Source organism: Pelodiscus sinensis, chromosome 3 (genome assembly GCF_049634645.1).
Source record: "Pelodiscus sinensis isolate JC-2024 chromosome 3, ASM4963464v1, whole genome shotgun sequence".
NCBI lineage: Eukaryota > Metazoa > Chordata > Testudines > Trionychidae > Pelodiscus > Pelodiscus sinensis.
The window spans coordinates 79,496,718-79,521,985 of NC_134713.1; the positions used below are offsets into that span (position 1 = coordinate 79,496,718).

At 44.3% G+C, this 25,268-nt stretch overlaps 1 protein-coding gene across 2 annotated transcripts in view; it reads right to left on the bottom strand.

The window, feature by feature from the left end:
* Window positions 1–25,268, bottom strand: part of REV3L (REV3 like, DNA directed polymerase zeta catalytic subunit) — a 222,351-nt gene that overhangs the window by 97,507 nt on the left and 99,576 nt on the right. For both annotated transcript variants that reach the window (XM_075923987.1, XM_025184747.2), the window contains exons 4-5: window positions 24,927–25,087; window positions 20,656–20,752 (exon numbers count right to left, since the gene is read on the bottom strand). In XM_075923987.1, coding sequence (XP_075780102.1) covers window positions 20,656–20,752; window positions 24,927–25,087 — 258 coding nt within the window. The remainder of the gene's footprint in view (window positions 1–20,655; window positions 20,753–24,926; window positions 25,088–25,268) is intronic.

A 25,268-nucleotide genomic window follows, 5' to 3' on the forward strand; every position in this document is an offset into this window, starting at 1 on the left:
AAAAGGGCTACCTACCTTTTTTGCAATATGTATCACCAGGGCTTGACAAACCGCGGCGAAATCTACTCGCCAGCCCCACACAGCGCATGCGCCAGACCTGCATTGCGCATGCGTGCACCACCGGTGAACGGGGCGACTGGCTGAAATCTACTTGCCCTGGGTGAGTAGATACACTGATTTGTCGAGCCCTGTGTATTACACATGCCCATTCCATTCTAGGTGTGCAGCTGACATGCACAGTTGTCACATATGTTTGCCTTAGTAGTATCTATATAGTCAGATGTTGAGCCATGCTCATGAATTGGCATATTAAGCAGTGCCAACCCTATGCCCTCTCAATTTCTTCCTGCTGGCAACTCCTAGGAGGGCAGGTAATGGACATAACCAATATATCTTGAATGATCCTACAGCAGAAGGATTAATGCCCGGGAGACTGGGCAATGCTGGTCTTAGTTGTGACATCCTTTGGCAAGAGGCCTGATGGTATCATGGGCATGGGAAATCAACGTTGTGACTCAGGTGTCCCATGCAATGCAGACAGATATCTTGGCATCAGGGACCTGTGTCTTCTAAGCAGGGACGGAGGCTGGAATGCCAGGGTCCGAGGCTGTAGTGATGGGGAGCAGAGCTTTCAGTCTGAGCATTGGGGGCATTCCGTGGACTTAAAAGGCGGTCTCATAACCAGCTTGCCCACAGATGCTGGGGCTTTGGTTAGGTTTATCACCTGGCTTGGCATTTGTGGTGCTGGTCAGCCTACTTGCCCTTGGGACACCAGGCCTGCATAGATGACCATACTATGGGACTCCCAGGAGTCAGTGACGGGTCGCTGGCTGGCCTAGGGGATCCAACTGCAGTTGTACCCCTGAGTAGTTCCAAGATGAGCATGTAGCCTGACAAGTCCTTTGCTCAAAGCCTCCTTTTTCTGCAGAGTCAATGAGCCTATCGACTTTGACCACTTCTTAGACACCGGGGAGGGGGAACGGTGCCAGGTGAATTCTGGTGTGCTGATGCATGATGCTGGGCATGGAGTCCAACCAAGACAGCTCCAAGGTACAATGAAACACAACCAGAATGGTGAGGTTCCTCAAATGAAAGGTGTTGCAGATCCTGCTAATTCTTTCTGTGGGATTCCCCTAAACACTTTAAACAGCTCTCATGGGGGGTCAATAATGGGCATTGGCTGGCTGCATGATGAACATGGCTTAAAGTCAGTGGAACAGTACATGCGCGCTCTGTTGGCAAATCTCAACTGAGACTAACTCCTAAACTATTATTCTAACACTTAAATTAAAGGTCTAAGTACCTATCACCTGACAATAAAGGAGACAGAACAATGGATTGGAAGAATTGTAAACACTCTTGCAATGTAAGACAAGACATTGCAACCAACAGTAATGGGCAGTAAGAAGGAACTGAGAGGGCATAGGTTCAGCGTGCCTAATATACCAAAACGTGAGCACAGCACTCAAGTAGGCACTACAGCTGACCCTATGGATACAATTAAAAGCAAAAGTCTTCAAACACTATGTATGCTGGTGTACAAAATAGACAAAAGCAAGCACCTGAAGTAGTTACTTAAAGAAATATTTGATATTTCAGCTATATGAGAAGTTTATCTAAGGATTACAGAAGTGTTCTACATTTTCCCTTTAAATAGAGTGAAACACAAGTTACAGGTCTCTAACTTCTTGTTTAAAATGAGGAATTCCTAATGGTTCTGAAAAGGATGATCTCCATACTTCAGATCCATGTCAGACCTCAGCATGATTGCCGACTGCTGACTCTAATAAAGGGATCTCACAAAACTGGGTCACTATGTAACAAAATGGCAGATGAAATTAAATGCTGATAAATGCATATTAGAAAACATCATCCCAACTAAATAAAGTGATGGGATCTAAAATAGCTATTACACTCAAGAAAGAGATCTTGGGGTCACTGTGGATAGTTTTCCTAAAACATCCACTTAATGTGCAGTGGCAGCCAAAAAGCTAAGAAAATTGTAGGAAACATTAGGAAAGTGACAGTTAAGACAAAAAAAATGTAACGTTACTAAATAAATCCATGATACTCCCAAACACCTTCAATACTGCATGTAGCGCTCATTGCCTCACCTGAAAAAAGATAGACTAGAATTTAAAAAAAGTACAAAAGGCAATAAAAATTATTAGGAGTATGAACAGCTTCTGTAAGAAGCGAGATTAAAAAGACAGGGCTTGGTCATCTTAGAAAAGAGATGATTAAGGAGGGATCTGACAGAGATCTAAACTCAGAATGGTGTGCAAAGAGTAAATACGGAAGTTTTACTTAAATCCTGCATTTAACACACAAATTAGGAATCACATAATGAAATTAATAGGCAGTAAGTTTAAAACAAAGGAAGTACTTTTTCACAATGCAGTTAACCTGTGGAATTTGTTGCTAGAGAATATTGTGAAGGCCAAAAGTATAACCAGGTTCAAAAAAGAATTAGGTAAGTTCATGGAAGATATGTCCATCCATGGCTATTACCCAGGCTGGCAGTGGATGCAGTCCCATGCTCTGGGTGTTCTTGGGCCTCTGGCTGCCAGAAGGTGAGAGTGAGGGGATGGATCACTTAGCAACTGCCCTTTTCTGTTCACTCCCCCTGAAGCATCTGGTACTAGCCACCACTATTGGAAGACAGGATACTGGCCTAGATGGACCCCAGTTGCTGTTTTTATGTCCATGTTAATATAAGACATCTTCTCTTAAGGGGCTAGGCACACTTTCTGCCATACAGGCAGTCCCCGGGTACAAGATAGGGACCGTACAAGATAGGGACCGTAGCTTTGTTCTTAAGTTGAATTTGTATGTAAGTCGGAACTGGTGTACAGATTCAGCCGCTGTTGAAACTGACCAGCAGTGGCTGACTTGGGGACACCTGGGGTAGAGCAACTGGAGTGCTGCTGGGTTGGTCTGGTAGCGCCGACCCTTGGCGCAGCGGGACCAACCCGGCAGCACCGCAGCTGCTCTTGGGGACACCTGGGGCAGAGCAGCTTGGGTGCTGCTGGGTTGGTCCCGCAGTGCCGCTCCTCGGCGCTACTGGACCAACCCGGCAGAACCCCAGCTGCTCTGCCCCAGGTGTCCCCAAGTCAGCCGCTGCTGAAACTGACCAGCAGCTGACTACAACTGGAATCAGCCACTGATCAGTTTCAACAGCGGCTGAATCTGGACGTCTGGGACAGAGCAGCTGGGGCGCTGCCAGGTAGGTCCCCACAGCGCCGCACCTCGGCGCTGCGGGGACCAACCCGGCCGCACCCCAGCTGCTCTATCCCAGGTGTCCCCAAGTCACTAGCTGCGCTCCCCTCCTTCCCTCCGTTCATAATTAGGGGTCCGTCTTAAGTCGGACTGACGTAACCCAGGGACTGCCTGTACTCAAGTCCTATTATTCATGCTCTCTCTAGACCAGGGGTGGCCAATCTGTGGCTCCACAGCCACAGGCGGCTCTTTAGAAGTTAATATGCGGTTCCTTACATAGGTCCAAATCCAGTGCTGGAGCTACAGGTGCCAACTTTCCACTGGGCCGGAGGGTGCTCACTGTTCAACCCCCAGCTCCGCCCTAGGCGCTGTCCCCCTCAACCCTTTCTCGCTAGGATCCTGCCACTTTCTATCCTCTCCACTGAGCCGGTCACACCCATACTTCCCCCCTCCAGTGTCTCCCACTGAGAAAGAGCTGATCACAGTGGGGAGGAGGAAAAGGAGACACTGACCGGTGGGTTGCCCGTGGGCGGGATGTGCGGGGAGTGGTGGTGGGGAGATGATGAGGGCTGGTAACATATAACTTGCTGCATTAGTAAATTCTGGCTCCTCAGGTTTAGGCTGGGCATGCTGCAGGGCCCCCTACTCGTGGTACTATGTGGAAGGCCCAGCCTGGCTGGAGCAGGTCCCCGCCCGCATTTAGAACTGCAGAGGATTCACTATTTTGAGTTTGATCTATGAGTCGAACAGTGGAAAATAGCAGGGCACTACATTATTCTCTCCCCATCATATTTTTTCTGGCATATTTCAGAGCTTGTAATTATGTCATCAGTTGGTAATTAATACCAACTCCTCCTCACTCCAGCCTCAGTAAGAAAAGGGAAGATGTACTTGGACTAAGCTCCTTCTGATGTATTAACAAGACAACGGAGTTTCCCCAGCTCATTTCCCATATAGTCACATGTCCCACCATGCCAGTGTAGAAGCTGTAGAAACCATTTTCATATTTAGCTAGAAGCCATCTTGTATATCAGAAACCATTTCAGCTTTTCTCTCAAGCACGTAGACCAGAGTGAACTTTCTGTCACCCCGTGAGAAGAGGCCTACAGGATGGGCTATTGGTATGTGTTAATTGGGCTGGTTGGGACAGGAGATGTACTCCCTCGCACCTGTCCGCCATCTTGTTGATAAGGCTTTGTTTTTCCAAATTTAATTGAGGATTTCTGTAATTGGATGCCCTGACGTCAGACTGTTTGGTTAAGGGTATAAAGATACTAGGATTGATTGTATTAGTAGCCTTACTGGGTCTGGCTCTGCTGTGACCACGTTTGGCTCATGCTGTGCTTTATTAATTAATAAAGCTGCTTGTTAGCTGCCTAAACACAGAGGAGCGTGTTTTTGCTTCGACAATTTGGAGGTTCCACCGAGATTCCTAACGCGCCACTTGCCCGTATGGATGGACCAGCACTCCACTTCCAAACCTCTCAGAGCGCTCAAGAGAAGGTAAAGGGGATACCTGTTACGAAATCTCCTGGTTGAGGGCTTGGGATTTGGAGTGACGGCCGGCCATCGGGGTAAGGGGAGCTACGGAATTCAATTTTGTGGAGCGGCTAACATTTTTGTCTGTCTGTGTCTGTCTTTGTCTATTAGGCCTGTCTTATGTGTCACAGTTCCAAAAGGGCACACCGGTGTCTCTAGTGAGGCAGCCATGCGCTGGACCCTCTGTGTTCGGACGCTAAAAGCTGGTGTGGTGCCATTACTCTCTCTCGGCACACGGAACTGTGGGGAAGCTTTGTTGTCTCTCTCTTATATTTGTGGGCGTAGTACTGACCTCTGAGGCTAACCCCAGGCCATAGTGCCCCATTCCGCCAGGCTGTCTCCAGGCGCCAGGACGTGGTGTTCTGCCGGGCTGCGGCAGGTGCCGGAAACCCCTGCGAGGCAGGTGGACCTTGAGTCCAGTGCTTCGCAACAAAAAGGGGGGGGACCAGTGCGAGCAGGTGAATTCTTGATTCGGTGACTCGCAGAGCGAGCAGGCGGATCCTGATTCAGTGACTCGCAGAGCAAGCAGGCGAATCCTGTTTCGGTGACTTGCAGAGCAAGCAGGCGAATTCTGATTCGGTGACTCGCAGAGCGAGCAGGCGGATCCTGATTCGGTGACTCGCAGAGCGAGCAGGCGGATTCTGATTCGGTGACTTGCAGAATATGGTGTAAGCAGGCGGACTTTAGTTCGGTGTCTTACAGAATTAAGCGCGCGCAGGAAATGGGGATAGGTCAGTCTACAGGAATTCCAGTGCCTTTATGTTAAGTGTTTTCTGGTATAGGATCCTAATGAAGTCTGATATTAAGTGCCGGGTGTCTTAGGGCAGCGTCACTTAATAGAAACCCATGGGAACTAGACAAATAAAGATGCAGCTAAATGTGGAAACTATAGGAAAAATGTGAAAAAGGAGAAAAAAATGTGTGTGGAAAATGAGTATGAATGTAATGAGTGAAGAATGAATGCCGTTGCATAGGTCTGAGACTTGAGCTGATCCCAGCTGCACCAGGGCTCTCCCACGAGGGAGCTCTGAACGCAAGGGGGGGGGGGTCAGCTGAACCTCGAGACTCAGCGGATATGTGAGGGAGTGACGACTCCCCTTATTTCATGAGCTGCTAAGGTCTGACACTCTAGACCCGGCAGACTCTTTCTTTGGAGTGTGTAAAGTTAGTTTAAGTGGGGGTTAGTCTAAACACCCCCCACTCTGCCGAAAGGCACCCCTGTGTACTACATGTACGTGCATAATGGTCCAAGGACCTGTAAGCATTTAACAAATTGGAAAAGAGGAAAAATTAAAGCTATGAGGGATGAAAGTAAAGCTCAGAAAAGCAAAAATCCACCCTGCAGTAAGATAGGTAACTTAAAAGTTGCTGCAGCACCTCTGTGCCAAAATAATACATAAGAAGTGGAAAAAAAAAAAGAAAATAAAATTCTCAGTTGGCACACCCATATCAACCAAGCTTAGGGGGAAAATCTGGCACAACATCACCCCTCTATCCCTCTTTATAACGCATACACAGATAGAGAGGAAACATGAAAAATAACTGAAAGGAATTAGCTCTTCCCTTTGAAAACACGGGCTCCTGTAACAAACTTGCCCGATCCAAAGCAAAACACAAAGTTTAAAATAAGTTTAATAGTTTAAAGAAAGTGTTCCTCCAAATCCTAAAGGGGAGGAAAAAAACAAACAAACCTGCTTTAAGAAATGACTCGTTTCTTGCAGCCTCTTCTAATCATCTTAGCAATGAAACAGTCAAGTTAAACATTTGGCTACAGATACTTTGTTAAAATCTATTAAAGAGAAAATAAGGAATTCTACTGAAACTTAATTGGTTAACCGCATAAAAGAATAGAATCTATACATTGTAAATTTGTAAAACCTGCACCCTAAGGGTTAAATGTGTCTTCCAAGGAACCTAATTATTGTTTAAAAAAATCCAAGCCCAGAAACTTCACAGTGTTTCTGGTCAAGGCTGAGCTGATAGCACTTTTGGCTTGCTTTCAGATCGAAGGTTGTGTGTGTCTGCAAACTGCCTGTCTGTTCTGGAAGGGGGGGAGCACTGTCCCCCATAAGTAAGTCTGTAACATTGCATGTGATTCTTTTCAGGAAAGGAAAACCTTTTTGCTTGCTGGAATAGTAACTAGCAAGCACCTTGTTCTAAGAGTTTCTGTGGCAGTAAAAAAAAGCCTGGTCTGCAGTACAAGAGGGAAACTGAGGCACGCCACCTTTAACTTAATAATTAAATAATAAAGTAATTTACTCAAACCCTCTGAAGCTAGTGTTCAAAATAAAAGCATACAATTGGGTAACAGCAGGCTGATCAAAAAGTAGCAAAAATCTGTAAAGAAAAAGTGTTCTAAAATATAATGCACCACCCCAATGTGGGTAGAAATGTTTTCTTTGTCTTTCAGATCATCAGGAAGCGCTAATATCATCTGAAAATTAACTGAAAAAAAAAAAAAAAAACATGGTTCTGTGTCATGACATAATAAGTTTGTGTTCTGTGTTCTGTCCAGATTTGTCTTGTGTGTGTCTTAATTGTGATATATGTATTTCAAATGTTGTGTGTACAATATTGTTGTTTTAATGAAAGAATAATTTAAGTCCCTTAAATAATCTTAACATTGTGCTTTATATAAATGGTTCTTGCCTTTATAATTTTAGTAGAGTTTTAGTAGCAGGCTATGCAGTTTGTACTGTCTAGAATGTAGTGAAATCTGCTCCTCTACCTGCTGTTTTTCCCTTCTGTCCTACCATCGCCAGCTCCTATGCCGTCTCTTTCAGAACTGGCCCTCCTGCAAGACCAAGCCCCAGAATCGGAAAAGCAGGAGTGGAGACTGGCAGGGTGCACCTTGCACCCAGATCACTTGTGGTGCAGCTCTGATGGCCACATTGTTGCCCCAGTGGTCTTGCTACCTCACCTTGCCCCCGTGCTCCCTAGATTGTCGCACGTTGGCAAAAGGGGGGATGGTAGCAATCCTAAAACAAAATTGGTTTGCTCCCAAATTCTCCCAAGCAGCCAAAGATTACTGTCTGGCTTGCCCTGTCTGCCAAGCCCACAACGTGGGTAAACCTGTAAAGACAGTTTCGGCAACCAGACCTCCGCCTTTGGGACCATTTCTGAATTTACAAATGGACTTTATTCAATTGCTTAAATGTCAATCTTTTAAATAATGTGCTGGTTATTGTTTGCTTGTTTTTGGGATGGGTAGAAGCTTATCCCTGAAGGAAACATGATGACATCACAGTAGCTAAGAAACTTCTAAATTATTACATCCCATCATGGGGAATACACCTTGTGATCTCCGGTGATAAAGGTACCCACTTTACTGGGCAAATTGTTCAAAAAAAAAAACTAGAAAAGTACTACTCTCCCAGACAAGCACTGCACTGTGCACGACACCTGGAGAGCGCAGAAACAGTAAAAAGATGAAACAGGATTTTAAAGAACGAACTTGCTAAAATATGTGAGAACTCTGTCTTAACATAGATAGTAGCACTCCAGATTGCCCTAATGAGCATGAGAGCCACTCCTAATCAGAAAACTGGACTCAGTCCACATGAAATTGCATGTGGCCAACCTATGAGACTGTAAAGTAGCCCAGAAATTAACCTGGCTGATGCCACACTTGTTAAAGGAAGCATAGTCAAGAATTGTCAGGAACTTATGAGGTGTGTACAGTCTTATCATTTACAGGTTAAGGACGCCTTCCAGGAGGCCCCAACTGAGCTGTGCCTTAAACTACAACCAAGAAACTGGGTTTGCGTGAAAGTTCACCAGCGGAAGACTGCCCTGGAACCCAGGTGAAAGTGTCCCTACCAAATCCTTCTGACCACCCATACTGCTGTAAAGTGCGAAGGATTGCCCACCTGGATTCACGCATCCCACTGCAAACCCGTCCTGGCCCCTACAGAAGTCGGCCCCAATAAGGAGCACCGCAGACCTGGTACCGGAGACCCAGGTCCAGAAGCAGATGGGAATCACCACAGACCTGGTACCAGAAACCCAGGTCCAGAAGTAGACGAGGATCAGCACAGGCTTGGTACCGGCAATCCAGGCCCAGAAGCAGACGAGCCTGAGAGACCAAGGCTAAGGTACCAGCTGCGGCCCAAAAGAACCTGCCAGCGATAGGTGAAGCAAACTACGAAGTCCTGAAGAACAGCCAGCATGAGGCTGGACAAACAATTCATGTTAAGCTTATGCTTAATCTTGTTTTTAATATTTAGTAGTTATAACCTATATGGTTCAAATGTGTTTATGCTTTTAATGAACCAAGTTTCCCAAGAATTTAATTCTACAGGTTGCTGGATATGTGCTCACAGTCCAGTACATTCAGAAGGAGGCATCCCAATAATTCCAGTCCCACTAAACATCACTCAAATGAATGGCACACTGTTTAGTAAACTAAGCCAAATGATACTTGGCAGGATAAAGAGTTTACTAACCCAGGGTATATCCGCCTAGCCTTGACCCCAATTGGAAAGTACTGCTAGACATGTAACGGTTCAGGAGCCAGGGTGAGGAAAAGCCAAACCGAATGGCCCTAGACTATGTCCTAGCTAGTAAGAGCGGGGTTTGTGCCTTAGTAAGAAGAAAATGCTGTGGGTATATTTCTGACACCAGCAAAGAAGTAAAGGAAGATGCCTCAGAAATTAAAAGAACTGTGAAACGCCTAAGGCAGGGGGAACACTGGACCCTCTGGGATTGGTTGGGAGGCTGGTTTGGACATGTGGGAACTTGGATTTTGCAAAGAGTAGTTTTAGTATTGGCTATATTCTTTTGTGCTTATTGCTGTTTCTTGTTAATCAAATGCTGTATTTCTTGTATTCTAGAAAACACAAGATAGACCCTTACCAAAGGGAATGTGGAACTCATGATGTTAAAATAGGATGAGCAGAGAAAGGAACAAGAAATGTACATAAATACTTTAATGGAAAATGGAGGTATAAAATGGTTTCAAGGTTAGCCTTTAAAAGGCTAAAAGGGGGGAGTTGTAGAAGCTGTAGAAACCATTTTCATATTTAGCTAGAAGCCATCTTGTATATCAGAAACCATTTCAGCTTTTCTCTCAAGCACGTAGACCAGAGTGAACTTTCTGTCACCCCGTGAGAAGAGGCCTACAGGATGGGCTATTGGTATGTGTTAATTGGGCTGGTTGGGACAGGAGATGTACTCCCTCGCACCTGTCCGCCATCTTGTTGATAAGGCTTTGTTTTTCCAAATTTAATTGAGGATTTCTGTAATTGGATGCCCTGACGTCAGACTGTTTGGTTAAGGGTATAAAGATACTAGGATTGATTGTATTAGTAGCCTTACTGGGTCTGGCTCTGCTGTGACCACGTTTGGCTCATGCTGTGCTTTATTAATTAATAAAGCTGCTTGTTAGCTGCCTAAACACAGAGGAGCGTGTTTTTGCTTCGACACCAGCATAAATCATTTGAAATTTTGGCAATCCCCATTTAGCCTGCTTCCCCCCACACTTTCACCCTAGGAGAGAGTCCTGTGTCTTTCCCCCGCACAGGCAGCTACAGTCCAGCTAGGGCTGCTGTGATGAGAGTGGGAGGTTCTGATTCTTGCTGCAGCCCAGATGGGAGCCATGATGCCCCAAACTCCCCACCCCCACCTCACTAATGCCAGCATCCACCCACTCTATATTTCCCCCACCTATCCCATGCATTCTCCTCCCCCACTCCTCTCAGCCTAGGGTTGGAGGAGAGAGCTGGGTTTCTCAACAGGTAGCTAGCTGCATCCAAACCCAGCTGCTGTAATAATCTGAGTAGTCTCTCTCCTCTCCTTTTCCCACTGCCACAGCCAGGCTGGGAGAGAGGATGCCTCAAACTCCTCTCCCCACCAACACCCCAGGCCCCACTTCCTCATGTCTACTGACTACCAGTTGTGAGAGGCACACTCCACTTTTGCCAGCAGGAAGCTGCTGCAGCTGAGGGAAAGTGCCCCTCCTTCAGCTAGGCAGCTATGTGCACAGCAGACCTGAGCCTCTGGGCAAGGCTCATTAACTAGCTGATGATGCTTGCTCTGGTCAAATGAAGCCAAGATATTTGGCGGTGGTGGGACTTCCAGTTGGAAATTCTCTGTCATGAGACTGGGAGGCATTTCATGCTATCAGCTGTAGCTACGAACAGTTGTGTTGAATTGCAGAAGGGCTTAGTACATTTCACATAAAAGGCTAATACCCTCCCAACATCCAAGGTGTATAGACATCTCTCCTCTGCTACTCTATGAGGCTTGGGGCAGGCAGGAATATGCTTTGGTTCACATGAAAGGAAGAAATCACTTGTGTCAGGAAGGATGGGTGGGGCCACATCTGGACCTTGTCTTTATGGAAGACCATGTCAGGCAGATCTGAGGTCAAAGCTTTTATCTCTGAGACCTGTCTCAATGACAGAGCCACTAGGAATGCAACCTGGGAAAGGGACCAGGAACCCAGTGACTCGAAGGGTGGGCTGCTGAGCCTGGAGAGGACCAGGTTAAGATCACACAGAAGGACCAGTGTCTTGATCTGCAGGTAGAGTTGCTCAAGACCCATCAGGAATCTGACTATCATATCACAAGAAAATTGTCTGCCCCTAAATTAGCTGGTGGAGAAAGGCAGAGATGGCCACAAGGTGCACTCTGATGGAAGAATGAACCAGACCCTGGTTCCTGAGCAGCAGCAAGTAGGCTAGGATGGACTGCACAGGAGAGCATGAGGGGGAGATATCACATACTGATGCCCAGAGGGAAAACCTTGTCCACTTGGTCAGGTAAGTCAATCTTATGGATGGCTTCCTGTTTCCCAGGAGGACCTACCAGACCTGCTCCAAGCAGGTACCCTCCTCCATGCTCAGCTGTCCACGCAGACAGGTGCAGAGACTCAAGGCTGCAGGGTAGAAGCCCACTGTGGCCCTGCAACAGTGGGTCCAGTTGGTATGGCAAGGGCCAGAGAGGGCCCACAGACACATCCATGAACATCCCATGTTAGTGTTGGTAAGGCTATGCTGGGGCAATAACAGTAATCCATGCCTTGTCTCTCTCGATCTTTACTTGGACCCAGATGATGAGAGAGATCAGTGGGATCAGTGAGAATGCATACAGAGATTTTCAGCCCATGACAAGAGGAAGGCATCAGAGAAAGCACCCCTGTCCAGTCCCCACAAGGAGCAAAACCAATGGCACTTTCTGTTTTACCTGGTTGCAAACAGGTCCAGTTGGGGAAATCCCCCCCTCTGGATGATCATTTGGCCCACTTCTGGGTCAAATGACCACTTCTGGTGAGAGCAGAAAGCCTCTCCTGAAGTGATCCATTAGAACATTCCTGACCCTAGTGAGATGACCTGCTTCTAGATGGATGTTATGGCTGATGCAGAAGCCCCAGAAGTGGCATGTGTCCTGGCAAAGAGGCAACAAGCATACTCCCGTTTGCCTGCTGATGTAGAACATAGAGATCATGTTGTCTGTGAGGACTTGCACCACTTTGCCCAAAGTGCACGGCAGAAAGACACCACAGGCCAGTCGAACCACTCGGAGCTCTCTGACGTTTGTATGCAACAGTGCCTCCTCTGGGATTAGAGAGATTTCCAAGAGCAAGATAGTTCCTGGGTCTGGAGCTCTCTAAGGTGTGTGCCCTCGCCAAGGTCTCAGGCATCTCACACTTCTTCAAAGGAGGGAACGGGACTGTCAAATGGAATGCCTTGTAGGGTTTCTCTGGATCATTCCACCACTGTAGAGAGGTAAGCATCACTGAGGGAATGATTATGATCTTTTTTTCAGGTGATCCCTGGAGTGGGAATAAGTCGATGCCAGTCTTGCTGGAGAGGTCACATACGGAGTCTGGCATGACAGACCATATAAGTGCACATTGTCCCTGCAATCACAGGCACATCCTAGCTGTGGTCAGGAGAAACTTGGGACACCTCTGTGATGAGGCTCAAGAGGACCTGAACCAGACTAATGGCAGGAACACTTACACACAGGTGGAGTTGAGCACCGTTCCAATGAATTATATTCTTTGAACTGGTACAAATGTGAACTTCATGTCATTATCAGGAGTCCCAAGCAGCAACATGTGGTCAGGTGGACTTCAACATCACACTAGACCTGCTCACTGGAGAGGTTTTTGACCATTTGTTGAAATATGGGTATAGTTGGCTATGATGGAGTGTGAGGTAGGCTGCAACTACTACCATGCATTTGATAAACACCTTCAGTGATGTAGCCAGACTAAAAGGGAGGATCACAAATTGATAGTGGGCCAAACCCACCATAAAATGAAGGAAGCGCTTGCACCTCAGAGAGATTTCCAAGAGCAAGTATGAGTTTTTCAGATTGAGGGTGGCACACAAGCCTCCCAGATCCAGGGAGGAAATGATGAAGGTCAGGGAGACTATATAAAACTTTAGTTTCTGTGGGTACTTGTTGAAGTCTCAAAGATCTAGAATGAGACATAGGCTGCTCTTGGCATTTGGGAGACGATACATGAGTCTTTCAGGATATGTAATTTGGTATCTGTCTGCTCCACAATTAGATCTGGCCATAAAAAGGAAGATCCTGAATGGATTGCTGAGCACTAGTGGACAACCCATACAGGAACAGCCAGGATGCTCCCTGCGTGGGGATGGTGGATGCCATGATTACAGCAGTGGAGTCCATTTGAAATCTAGGTATCTACATTTTTTAAATGACATCTAGTTTTAGTTTTAGCTGTAATAACTCTCAAGGTAGGCACTATGAGGTGAGAAGTCAATGGGGATGTGAAGTACGATAGAAATCAGAGAGTATGATTTTCTTTTTAATATCTCACAAATTATCAGAACTAGAAAGTTAAAAGCCCTTGTTTCTCCAATGGTATAAAGCAGTACTTCTCAACCATGTGATGTAACTTCTGATGGGGGAGGGTGAGAGTCATTAAGGGCAACAAGGAGAATTCTCAGGCTTTCAAAATGTTATTACACAAAAGCAAAAGGAATAAAGTTTTGAGAATAACTTCTGAACAATCAAAACCTTAAAAATGTGTGAGGTCACATTTAATAGTTGTAGGAGTAGTTGAATTATATACAACTACTTGCTGACTCTTTTTTCCTCTTACTTTTATAGAAAATGTCAATTGTAAATTTTTTTTACTTCATAGAAGGTGTCACCAATCTGTAAAGGATAAGAAACATGGGTAGATAGCATTTTGTTGAAGTATCAGAAGTTTCTTCCATGAGCAGTGCTATTTTGAAATCAGTGCAGGACTTAAAAATAGGAAGCCACTGACCTCAGACCACTGTAATGTTTGGTTGTTACACAGGTGAAAACCCTCAGAGATTCACTTATATACCCTAAAAAAATGGCTGGAATTTCAGTACTTTCCTTTACCAATTAAGCAGAAAGCACAAATATTTTTCTACATGAAAATAAGATCCCTGTGAGGTTAGAGCTGAAAATAAGGGAATATAGCAAAACTTACTCCCTCTGTCCTTTTTATTTTTCTTAAAAAATTCAGCAGCAATGACAGATTTAGCCACTGAACCAGCCAGCTTTCATAAAGCAAAGTATTATTATTGCAGACCAAAAGCATTGTGTAGATAACCCATCTTTAAAAACAAATAGCTTATGCAGATGTAGCTTAATGGCAGTCATCTGTCTTCCACATGGAAACTCTGGCAGGATTTAAGAGTATTTTACATACTTTGCAAGGCCTCCTTCTCTTGGTCACCTTGGATTGAGGATGTGTGACCCTTCTCCTGAGAAGGGAAATCTCTTTATACAGTTTACAGGGCTTTGTATGCAGGTTTACTAATTCAAGTCAAACCAGTGCATGCTATTTCCTAAGCTAAACAGTGTAAGGGGGAAAAGGGCAGAAGTGACGCTGCCACAAACTTGTTATCCTTATTCGAGATTGTGCATTATCTAGCCAGAGCTGCAGGAAACCTTTTAGCTCTCTTAGTCAGGAATACAATCACTAAATAAAGATACATTTAACATTTAAAAAGCTGATATAATAGTCTAAATATTCCATGTGTCTATAGCGGTGGCGCAACCTGCAGCCCATCATAACACTATGTGTGACCCGCAAGCCATTCGGTTTACTGTTGCCCACATGCAACGTCGCCAGATACCACTGGTTTCCATCCACGTAGGGTTTTTTCCTACTGATACTACTAAAGTGACATGCATGTAAAGCAATGCATGTGAAGTGAGCTGCACGCTGACTGCACACAATAGTGACAGTCAGAGCTGTCAAAGTGCTGCCACATTTCGGTCGGTACACCTTGCAAATTCTATGTACAGGCAGTCCCCGGGTTACGTACAAGATAGGGACTGTAGGTTTGTTTTTAAGTTGAATTTGTATGTAAGTCGGAACTGGTACATATTGTAGGTGAAACACTAGCCAAACATTTCTCCAGAGCTGTTTTATTCTCCCACACCTCACTTCCCTCAGTCCTTTATTCTCAAGCTGAGGTGTCTGCTGAGAAAAGCCGCTCCGCGTCTCCCTGGTCTGCTGGGGGAGGGGGGGTGCTAGCTTTGCGTCTCCCTGGTCTGCTGGGGGGAAGCAGCTAGTGTGGGGTTGCCTCACCCCGTTTGTAACTTGGGGACTGCCTGTATACAAATAAAATTAGCAGAACTACCTATCCCCGGAGACTGTTTTGGTTACGACAATCTCATGGCCCGTTGAGATGAAGGAGGGCCACTTATGAGGCCCATTCACTAGCCTAGGTTGCTCATCACTCATCTACAGTATCTATTACAAGACCATGTACAATGATTACCTTATAATCTGATTAAAATGCACAAGGATGGATGGCATTTCAGTACCTTCCTTTACTAATTAAGCAGAAAGAGAACTTTCCTAAATGCTCTCAATTCTTGAATGTGTGCTTGTAATAAATTTAAATCTGGATATATCCATTCAAAACAATGCTAGTTCTGCATGCTAATTTTGAATCTGAATTACCCCCAAAGCAAGACAGCAGTCACCACTGCAACCCATTCTAACTTCGATAGTAATCTTCTGAAAGAAGGGTGTTTTTATATTGCTGGCATTGAGATTCTGGGTCTATTCTTGGCTTTGTCACAGAGTTCTTGTGTTATATGGACAAGTCACTTAGGGTATATCTATACTACCACCCTAGTCCTGGAACGAGGAGTAACGGTAGTTCGGAATAGGAAGCCTAGTCCAAACTACCTAGTTCGTGCCGCGTGTAGCCGCGGGGCACGGAGTCCGAACTAGCGGACATTTAAAAATGGCGGCGCCCGGCAACATGCAAATGAAGCCCGGGAAATTCAAATCCTGGGCTTCATTTGCAACTCCGGTTGACTACATTACCACCCTAGTTCGAACTAGGGTGGTAGTGTAGACATACCCTGCATCTGTCTGTGCTTCAACTCTCTGTCTGTAAAATGGTGATACCACTCCTCCCTGCCTAAAGGGATGTTGTAAAACCCTCCAATATTATAGAGTACAGCTCTCCTAGAGTTCTGGGACAAAGACTAACATTGACAACTTCACTATTCTGGATAATGGAACTCTACAATGGGGGAAAGCTATCTGTAGATAGAGACAGAACTGTCTTGGGGACCATCACAAACATCACTGGCTTCTACTTCAAGTGCAGGACATCTTTCTTTTACCTTGCCATCTCTCTTAACATGAACTTTGACAGATGTAATCATGCTGTTTAATGCATTGCTGGAAAATGCTGAGATATTACAGTGCTAAGTGTGGCATGAGAACCTCTGTAGAATAGAATGGTGATTAATCAACATAGAAAAGCCTATATTCATTACAGAAGGAGTGGTTTTACTTGACCATTGACCAAGACATGGACACTATTTCAGCTGATCTGAAAAGTACTGGTATATTCTATTTGCTGGTAAAAAAAAAAAAAAAAAAAAAAAATCTACAGAGAGACCAAGATTACCATTTTCAGGAAGGTCACTAGCACTTGGAAAGTGAAGTCTTTCTCGGGGAACCAAAAATAATCACAGTATATTCACATTTGTGGGAATTAAACCACCAGCATTTCAAGCTTCTAAATCTTCTGGTATGCAGTGTCAACTGTGGCCATTCATCCCAGAACAGAAAGGGGCGGAAAAGGCAGTGTGGCCCCAGCTGCCCTTTAGTACTACTTCAGTATAATATTCCTGGTTAGGGAAAGTCAGTGAAGAGTATAAATATTGTCTGGAAATCCAATTACTTGTAAATTACCATCTTAATTTCTCTGCACATTCCTCCCTCTTGTGGGGATTTAGCAGCATGGTCAATCAGCACAGTGGGCTGAGACGTTCTAGGTGAACAAGGATAGCAGAACTGCCAAAAAAATTGCTGAAAGCACCTTTCTATGATGAAGACTGTATGAAGACCTGCTGTGGAAGCTACCTTAAGCCTAGTTAGATCAGAATACTTATCTTCAGATAACTGAGTACCTACAAAATCATAGCAACCATGAAATGGTCAGATTAATTTGGAAAGCCTTAGAGCTGGAACATGCTGATGCTAGTCTCTCCTCCATAAGCCTAGCGAATTTATGGATGGGTTTGGGCCCTGTATCTGACTAACACTCTAGGCAGAAACTATAGCTATAAGAAATGGCAACACCAGAAACATGGAAAAGAAAGCAGTAAGCCAGCATTTAAACACAGGCTCGATGGGCTTTGTAGGGAAAACATTACAATTACATCTCCTCTGAGACAGAAGATCCAGTAGTTTGGTAAACAGGACTTTCAGTTAGTCAGGATCAGAATCAGGAAGTCATGTAAGACAAGAAAGATTGCCACGCCCTAGTTCAGGGCACTGATAATATCTTGGATGCATTCTGAGTTTTGTGACTGACTCCCAGAAAGACTTACCAAATTAATGTATTCTTAAAACATAAAAAGGTACTCCTAACCCTAGTTCTATAAAAAGAATATGTCACTGAAGATGGATTTTGCTCATTTCTGTAATAAACATGGAGACAATGAGCATTATCCTTATCTTTCAAAACTGTCTTGCTAAGGGTTCTGCCTTTAGCTCAGTGCAATGAGCTGGGAGACCAAACACAAAGAAGAAATATTTCTGGCCTGTTGGGAATCAGCAAGAGCTACTGGAACCTAGAAGAGTTTTACACAATCCATATTAACTCCCTGAGGGATGACCAACCTACTACCATAATAGTAGTATGTCTCACATGAGGAAGTTGTATTGCCAACAATGCTTCATAACTGACAAATTTGATATACAAAATGGCCAAGGAATAAACCTTATGTTTCAGGTCACTGCTATCTATTTTTAAGTGTGAATGTGTATGTTCTAGTCTGACTCCTAGGTATTGACTGCTCAGACACATGCCTACTCCATAACAGAACCACTCTGGAATTGGATTCAGAAATCCCCTTTCTGGTGTAGTACTGAAAGCTAGTTATAGCAGTAAGTCAGAAATTCAGAGTGTCACCAGAGTAAGACAGACTACCAAGACAGGACATGGATGGATTAATGCTGTTATAGGGTAAAAACCCAAGTTGCAGTCTTTGGCACACAAGAGCTAAAATAAGTCAGGTCACTGAGAATCCCAGTACAGATTTCGATAGCCATCCAGGTACATAGTCACTCTATGGCTTTAGATTCAATCATGAGTCCCTGATGATACTTAACACAGACTCACTTTAGGAAGAGATTTTTTTCAATTGAGAATGCTAGACCCCCTAGTGCCCCACTTGGGTTGTTACACATAGTTCTCCAAAAACAAGGAGATCTTTTGGTACCGAACTTGGTCAACCAGGACTAATCCAGTGACTGTAGTGCTACTTAAACCAGGCAAGTATATGACATAGTGAGTGGATCTCTAAAGTTGATTGATGCTGGACTTACAGATGGCCAGTCTTAGTCAACCAAACCTAAAAAGGCTCATATATCAACAGGAATATCAGGTGATTCTTCCACTTTTGTGGGTCCAGATGATCTGTGAGGTTGTACATGCACCAACTTTCTTCTCTTAGGAAAAGCAGATTAGCTACAGATAAAAAGAGCCCTCAAAGGGCAGAAAAATTTAAAAAATGATGACTGAAGTATTGAGAACACCAAATATTACTCAAGCTCACTGTACATTAAGGGTATGTCTACACTACCCCGCTAGTTCGAACTAGCGGGGTAATGTATGCATACCGAACTTGCTAATGAAGCCCGGGATTTGAATTTCCCGGGCTTCATTAGCATAAAGCCGGCGCCGCCATTTTTAAAAGCCGGCTAGTGCGAACCCCGTGCCGTGCGGCTACACGCGGCACGGGCTAGCTAGTTCCACGAGGTGTACAGATAGTTCGGAATAGCTAGCTAGTTCGAACTAGCTAGCCCGTGCCGCGTGTAGCCGCACGGCACGGGGTTCGCACTAGCCGGCTTTTAAAAATGGCGGCGCCGGCTTTATGCTAATGAAGCCCGGGAAATTCAAATCCCGGGCTTCATTAGCAAGTTCGGTATGCATACATTACCCCGCTAGTTCGAACTAGCGGGGTAGTGTAGACATACCCTAAGTGATTAGAAGGAACCGAAGAGTGGTTGACGCCACTCCTTTTATACCGTCAAAATCCTTTGTCAAGTGAGGAGAGAGGGATGAGTGGTGCCAATACAGTCCTCACCAGAAGATTTTGAAGCTCACAGCACAGGTACCTTGATCCATACAAGTGGGAACATGCAGAAGCCACTCAAAGAGGACTGAAACAAAAGGCATGAACTCAAAATGTGAGCAGACAAAGACCTGTCACACAGCTTAAGGTGGCTCAGGGAATGAACCTATTATGGTACATTACATAGCTCTAAACAGCACAAGGTATTTTCCACTCTGTTTTTCATCTTCCTTTTCTGGAGAACACACAAATACATACATTTCTGTAAAGCTTCTGCAGCCATCTTTACAAGCAACTGAATAAAGATTGGGAAAATCATGGAAGACTAGAAGAGTTCAAGAGACTTTAAAGTACTGAATGGTTGCTACTGTCTATAGGAAACTGAAGCTTAGTGTAGTTTGATAGTCCACTATTCACATTACTAAATGAGTGATAAATTTCAATTTATCAGTGGAGATGTAAATACTCTCCGAAATAACTAGTCTTAATTTGATTTTTAAACAAATGCCAATAGTTGGAAAGTTTATTTTCAAAATAAATTACATCCAAACTTCACATCTGTATTTCACGGTTTATACTACACTAATTTTTTACAACCAAAGTAACAAAATCCTGAAAAAGATGACAGTGAAATCAGTCCTCTTCATACAAAATTAAAGTAACACAAAATTTCTACAGGTTTGACCTCCCTGGTCTGGCACCCTTGGGACCTGAACAGTCCCAAACAAGGGAGTTTGCTGGACCAGAGGAAAACAATGCTCCTCTGGTAGCCACAGGCCTAGCTCCTGTATTTCTCTGCAGGCTGTCAGCCCATTCCCAACAAGTCCCAGCCACTGAATTCTGGTCAGGTCCAGGAGGGTTCCCAGCTGCTGGGCCTTTTTGCTGGCTGTGGCTTCCCAGCTGCTGCTACCTGCCCACTGGGGCTTGGACTCCCCAGCTAGAGTTCTGTGGCCATTGGCCCAGCCAGAGCTCCCCAGCTGCTGCTGGCCCTGTTGTCACTGGCCTGGCTGGAACTCTCTGGGGTCAGGGATACTTGGCCTTTGGACTCCCAAGCCAGCTCCTAATCCCTGTTGCTGCAGCTCTTTGGCCCAGCAACATCCCTGGTCCTGATGTTGCTGGACCAAAGAGTCCCGGATTTTAGAGATTCAACCCCTACCTATATTGTGACTAATTTTTGCATTCTTTGTATAAATTAAAAAGTCATACCGGGATAATACTGGAATTCAGAGATTATTTTGAGATGAATATATTTAAATTGCCTATAATATTCTATCTTTTCTACAGAGTAGTATATTTTTAAAATTGTTTAAACGTGCTGACCTTGGTATTTCATCCTCTTCCCATCGAAAAAAAGTTCCAGTAATGGAATTTTCTGGCAAATGATCTTTGTAATTTCTATTTCCACCTGAAGTATTACCTAAAAATAAAAATATAGAATGAAGCATGTGAGTTTTACAAAACTTCATGTTTTTATTTGCACACTTAATTACCCTTTTAAACTTATATGTTTGCACTAGCAACACAAATGCTATGAAAGAAGGAAATTTGTTACATGATGTGCAACATGGGCTTTAAAAAGGAAACATTCTACCTCTTACCTTACTAATTTCTCTGCCCTATGTATAGATTCATGTGGACACTGATAAAAAGGGAAAACAAATATTTACAGCATACATCATTAAAATTAAAGCTGTACACTACTTTTTCTTTAAGTGAGCTTCAAGGGAAATTGTTTGTCATCTTTGATCTAAACTCCCTAAGGATTCCAAAGTGCCTGGGCCTCAATCAAGCTCCCAAAAGAAATCAGATACCACATACAACTTTAAACGTTACTTAGCACTTTTTGTCTTTCTTATATCCTGAACAGAAAGAGAATACACAATGTATTCCAGATGTGGTGCCCATAATAGTAAACAGAAATCTGCCGTGAAAGCAGATGGTGTCAGACCTGCATCTTAAGAAAGGATTATGTAAGTTTGCTCATAGGTTGCAGTTTAAGGAACTGTGCTCCAGAGTCAAGCTGGGCAAGTCTCCTCTGAAGATTTAGTACCTCCCCTGTGGTCTCCTTCTGGAGCTTAATTCTTCAGAGGAGGGAAAGATGAAGCATATACAGTGAGTAGCACTAGAAAAAAGGAGCCAAAGGAGCAAAAATAGATGCCAAAAAGATTAGTCACGTTATAGGCTTGTTGCACACAACAACAGTTTTTTGCATTTAATTTATATCCCTCAACAATAAGATTTTCAACAACAAAATCTTCCACGTGTGTTACCAAAGATATGCTAGTGATCCAGGAGACAGGTGTCAGCCCCTTGGGTAAATACATACTTAGATAAATGCAAATACTTTTTCTTGTTTTCTTCAAAAATTAGTTGCACGTTAACCGATCACTATGCATCATTTAAAAACACAGCTTCATACACATTTTCGAACACACTCACAAGAGAACTCAGTAAGCACTTGTGTGTCTTAAAGATATAGCACTGAATCTGCTAAATAAGTATTTAATAAACATTTTACATGTAGACCATTTATTAAGAAAAATAGTATGTTATTTTTAAAATCCATTTTCTTGAAACAATCATGATTTTAAAGAATTCTTGCCCCTACCTTTTTTTTAAAAAGCAACCTTCACTTTGCAAATAAATGAAAAAAGTGCAGGACCTTTTCAGTAATAGCCTAGTACGAGTCTATTTTAAAAATGTTATTTGTGAAGCTTTAAGTCAGGGGTGTGGAACCTATGGCTCGTGGCTTGTCTTGATATGACCCACAAGTCTTGGAGCTTTCCACTTCCCACCACAGCAGGGGCGCAAGCCAGCACAGAGGGGATCGATGTGGTTGGAGCTCCAGAACCAACTCCCTGTTGAGGGGGAGGGGGTGGCAAGCCTTACGTGCCCAATTCGGCCCACAGGATCTGCCTGGCAGTGGGGAGGAAGCAGCTCCTGCATGCTGCAGGGAGGCACTACCTGTAAGCACTGCTCCCCATCGCTCCCATAGGCTAAATAGCCAGGGACATTTCCCTGCAGCGCAAAGAGCTACATGGAGCCATGTGCCCTCCCTCCCCCCATGAGCTTCACATAGTAGGTGTCTACACCCTCATCTCCTGCCTCCTTCCATCCAGACCCTGCACGTACCCCCCGTCTCCAAACACCACACCCTCTGCCCACTCCTGCACCCTTCCCCCTACCCAGACCCCTCACACCAGCCCAGTCCCTGCACCCTTCCTTCCAGACCCCACGCCCCGCTCCTGCTCCCTACCTCCTGCCCAGACCCTGCACCCCCAGCCTGCTATTGCACCCTACCTCCCGCTCAGACCCCAAACCCTCACTCTGAACCTACTCCTGCACCCTACCTCCTGCCCTCACCTTCACTTTCAGCCTACTCCTGCACCTTACCTTCTGCCCAGACCTACATCCTCACCCAAGCAATCTTACTGGACCCCTCTTTTTTGGGCCCAGTGCTCCGAGGCTCTGGGGTGGAGCTTGAGAGTAGTGGGGCAAATGTCTTTTTTCTTTCCTGCTTCTCAGTTAGGGGCCACATTTGTGTGGGATTTTTTTTCGCCTCACTCAGGGGCCAGATCAGTGGGTTTTTTTTTCCTTTTCACTTTCATGTGGCCCCTGACTGACCTCTCTGAGGGTCAGTGGTCCCTGACCCAAAAAAGGTTCCCCATCCCTTTAAGGCACCCCAATACTCCTCTTCCCTGTTCTGGAATAAAGTCTTTCCTCTTCAGCAATGTCAAAGTGTGAGACCCTAGATTTCATGGCAGAAGAGGGAACTTAATTGCTAAAGATTCCAGGTGTTCATCAGATATGGCAGGAAGCACCTTTTCCCTGCACTAATACACTTAGCTGAGAGGAGGACTGATACTGAATTCACTACTCCCTGTTAGGCTTCATTTGCTACAACCACTCTCTTTCTGGAACCTCTCCCCATTCAGGAACTAGACCTCTCACACTTCAAGGTAGGGGAGAGATTAAGAGGATATAGCCATACACAGTTATTTTTGTTTACCATACCAGATGACAGATTAAAAATAGCAGACCTGGCAAGTAGCGGAGAGGCTAGACCAGGGGCAGGCAAAAGGGCCTCAGGGAGCCAGATCCAGCCTGTCAAGTGGGTTGATCTGGCCTGCAGAAGCCCTGCTGCTCCCCCACCCCCAAGCCCTGATTGGCCTGGTGGCAGAAGGGGGAGTGTGCGAAGTCTCTTCCCACCGCCAGGGGCATGGGTGTCTAGGGAGACCCTATGGGGGCGGGCGGGGGGGGGGAGAGGGGAAGGCTTCACTCGCTCCCCTGCCACCAGACGAATTATGGTCTGTGACTAGGGAAATATCCTAGCCCCTCCCCTTCCGCCTGAGGCCCTGCCCCTCCGGTGAGGCCCTGGGCCACTTCAAAAATTTCTGAAGCGGTCCCTGGTAAAAAATTATTGCCCACTCCTAGGCAAGGCAGAGCCTGTCTGAAGCAAGAGGTAGAGAAGATCAGAGCCCAAAAGACTTACTTTCATAGTAACAAAACTGGCCACAACTCTTTGAGCCCACCTACAAGCCAAGTATGACATGTGAATGTTGTTTTCCTTTCCCCACATTTAGACAGGTAGTCCTCTGAAGGGGGGACAGAAGAAGAGTGTTTTCCTTGCACCCTCTGTGAAGCTCTTTTGGTCTCTTGAGGAGAATGCAGGTACCTGATCCTGCTTCCCTATTCCTCCTAATGACTGGATCTAGAGCTGCATAGATTATTCCCCTTGAAGATCTTTTCTCCTTAGCTGACCTGCAGTCCCTTGACCTCCCACTGCTCCAGACATATAGAACAGCATGAGAGTGGAAAAGATAACTATGTTCCAAGAGCTTTTTAGATATATTTAAAACACATGGCTACGAGGGGATTCATAACAGGGTGTGTATGTGTCTGCTTGTCTCGGGGTGGATAAAAAGTGATGCTTTTTTAAAAGAAATCAGTTATAATTTTGTTATTTAAATGATACATTTTTATTTTTAAAAATAAACTAATTTAAAATGAAATTGAAATTCAATATAAAATATGTTCAGGCCTAAACGTAATATTTGCTCTTAAAATATGTGTAAAAAAATACGTATGTTGAATCCATGAGCTTCTATCAAAAACTGTGAATTAGAGGCTGCTTTTCAATATATAGAAAGAATCAAGGGGAAAATACCAAACTTTTACAGTCAAGTTTCATAAATATGGCACAATATAAGCTTCCCTTATAACATTAGACTGGAAAATAGGTGCTTAACTTTTGTAACCTGACATTCAAATCCACCTATGTCATAGATAGCAAATGTCTTGATAATTATGCAACAGCTCACACGTCTCCAAGTGGCACCTTTTCTCTTCTATTTTGTGCTTTAAGTCCAGAAAGCATGCACAAATTTAGAATGAGAGAATGCTAAAGTTTCAACCAAGAAAGCAAAGCAAAGCTATAAAGGATTAATATGCAGTACACAAATATACAACTGTTTTTAAGTCTGAGTAAACAATGACAAAATCTGAAATATAATGTTGTTCCATTTGGAAGCAATGGTTTGAACCTTCAAGACAATTATTTATGATTTAGCCTTAAGAAACAAACATCTTACTTCTTCTCTTTGCCTTTCTGAATTTGACAGCAGCCAGGTTTATTAAATTCATTCCATACAGGTTGTAGTCTATAAACAGTTGTAGGAGGTAGGGAATATGGGCTTCATGAGGCTGGTAAAATTTATTCATTATGGCTCCTCCTTGTAGAAGTTCACATACTCTAAAGTTAAAAACAAATTAAAACGATGAAAAATGACACCATCTTACTGGTTATTATTATTTAAAATTACAATAAAATATAAAAGTTCCACAATATACTTGATTTTACTAACATAATAAAAGTTCCAAACTTCTGAGTTTTAACAAATATTCTTAACAAAACTAGTTTGCTCTAATAATAA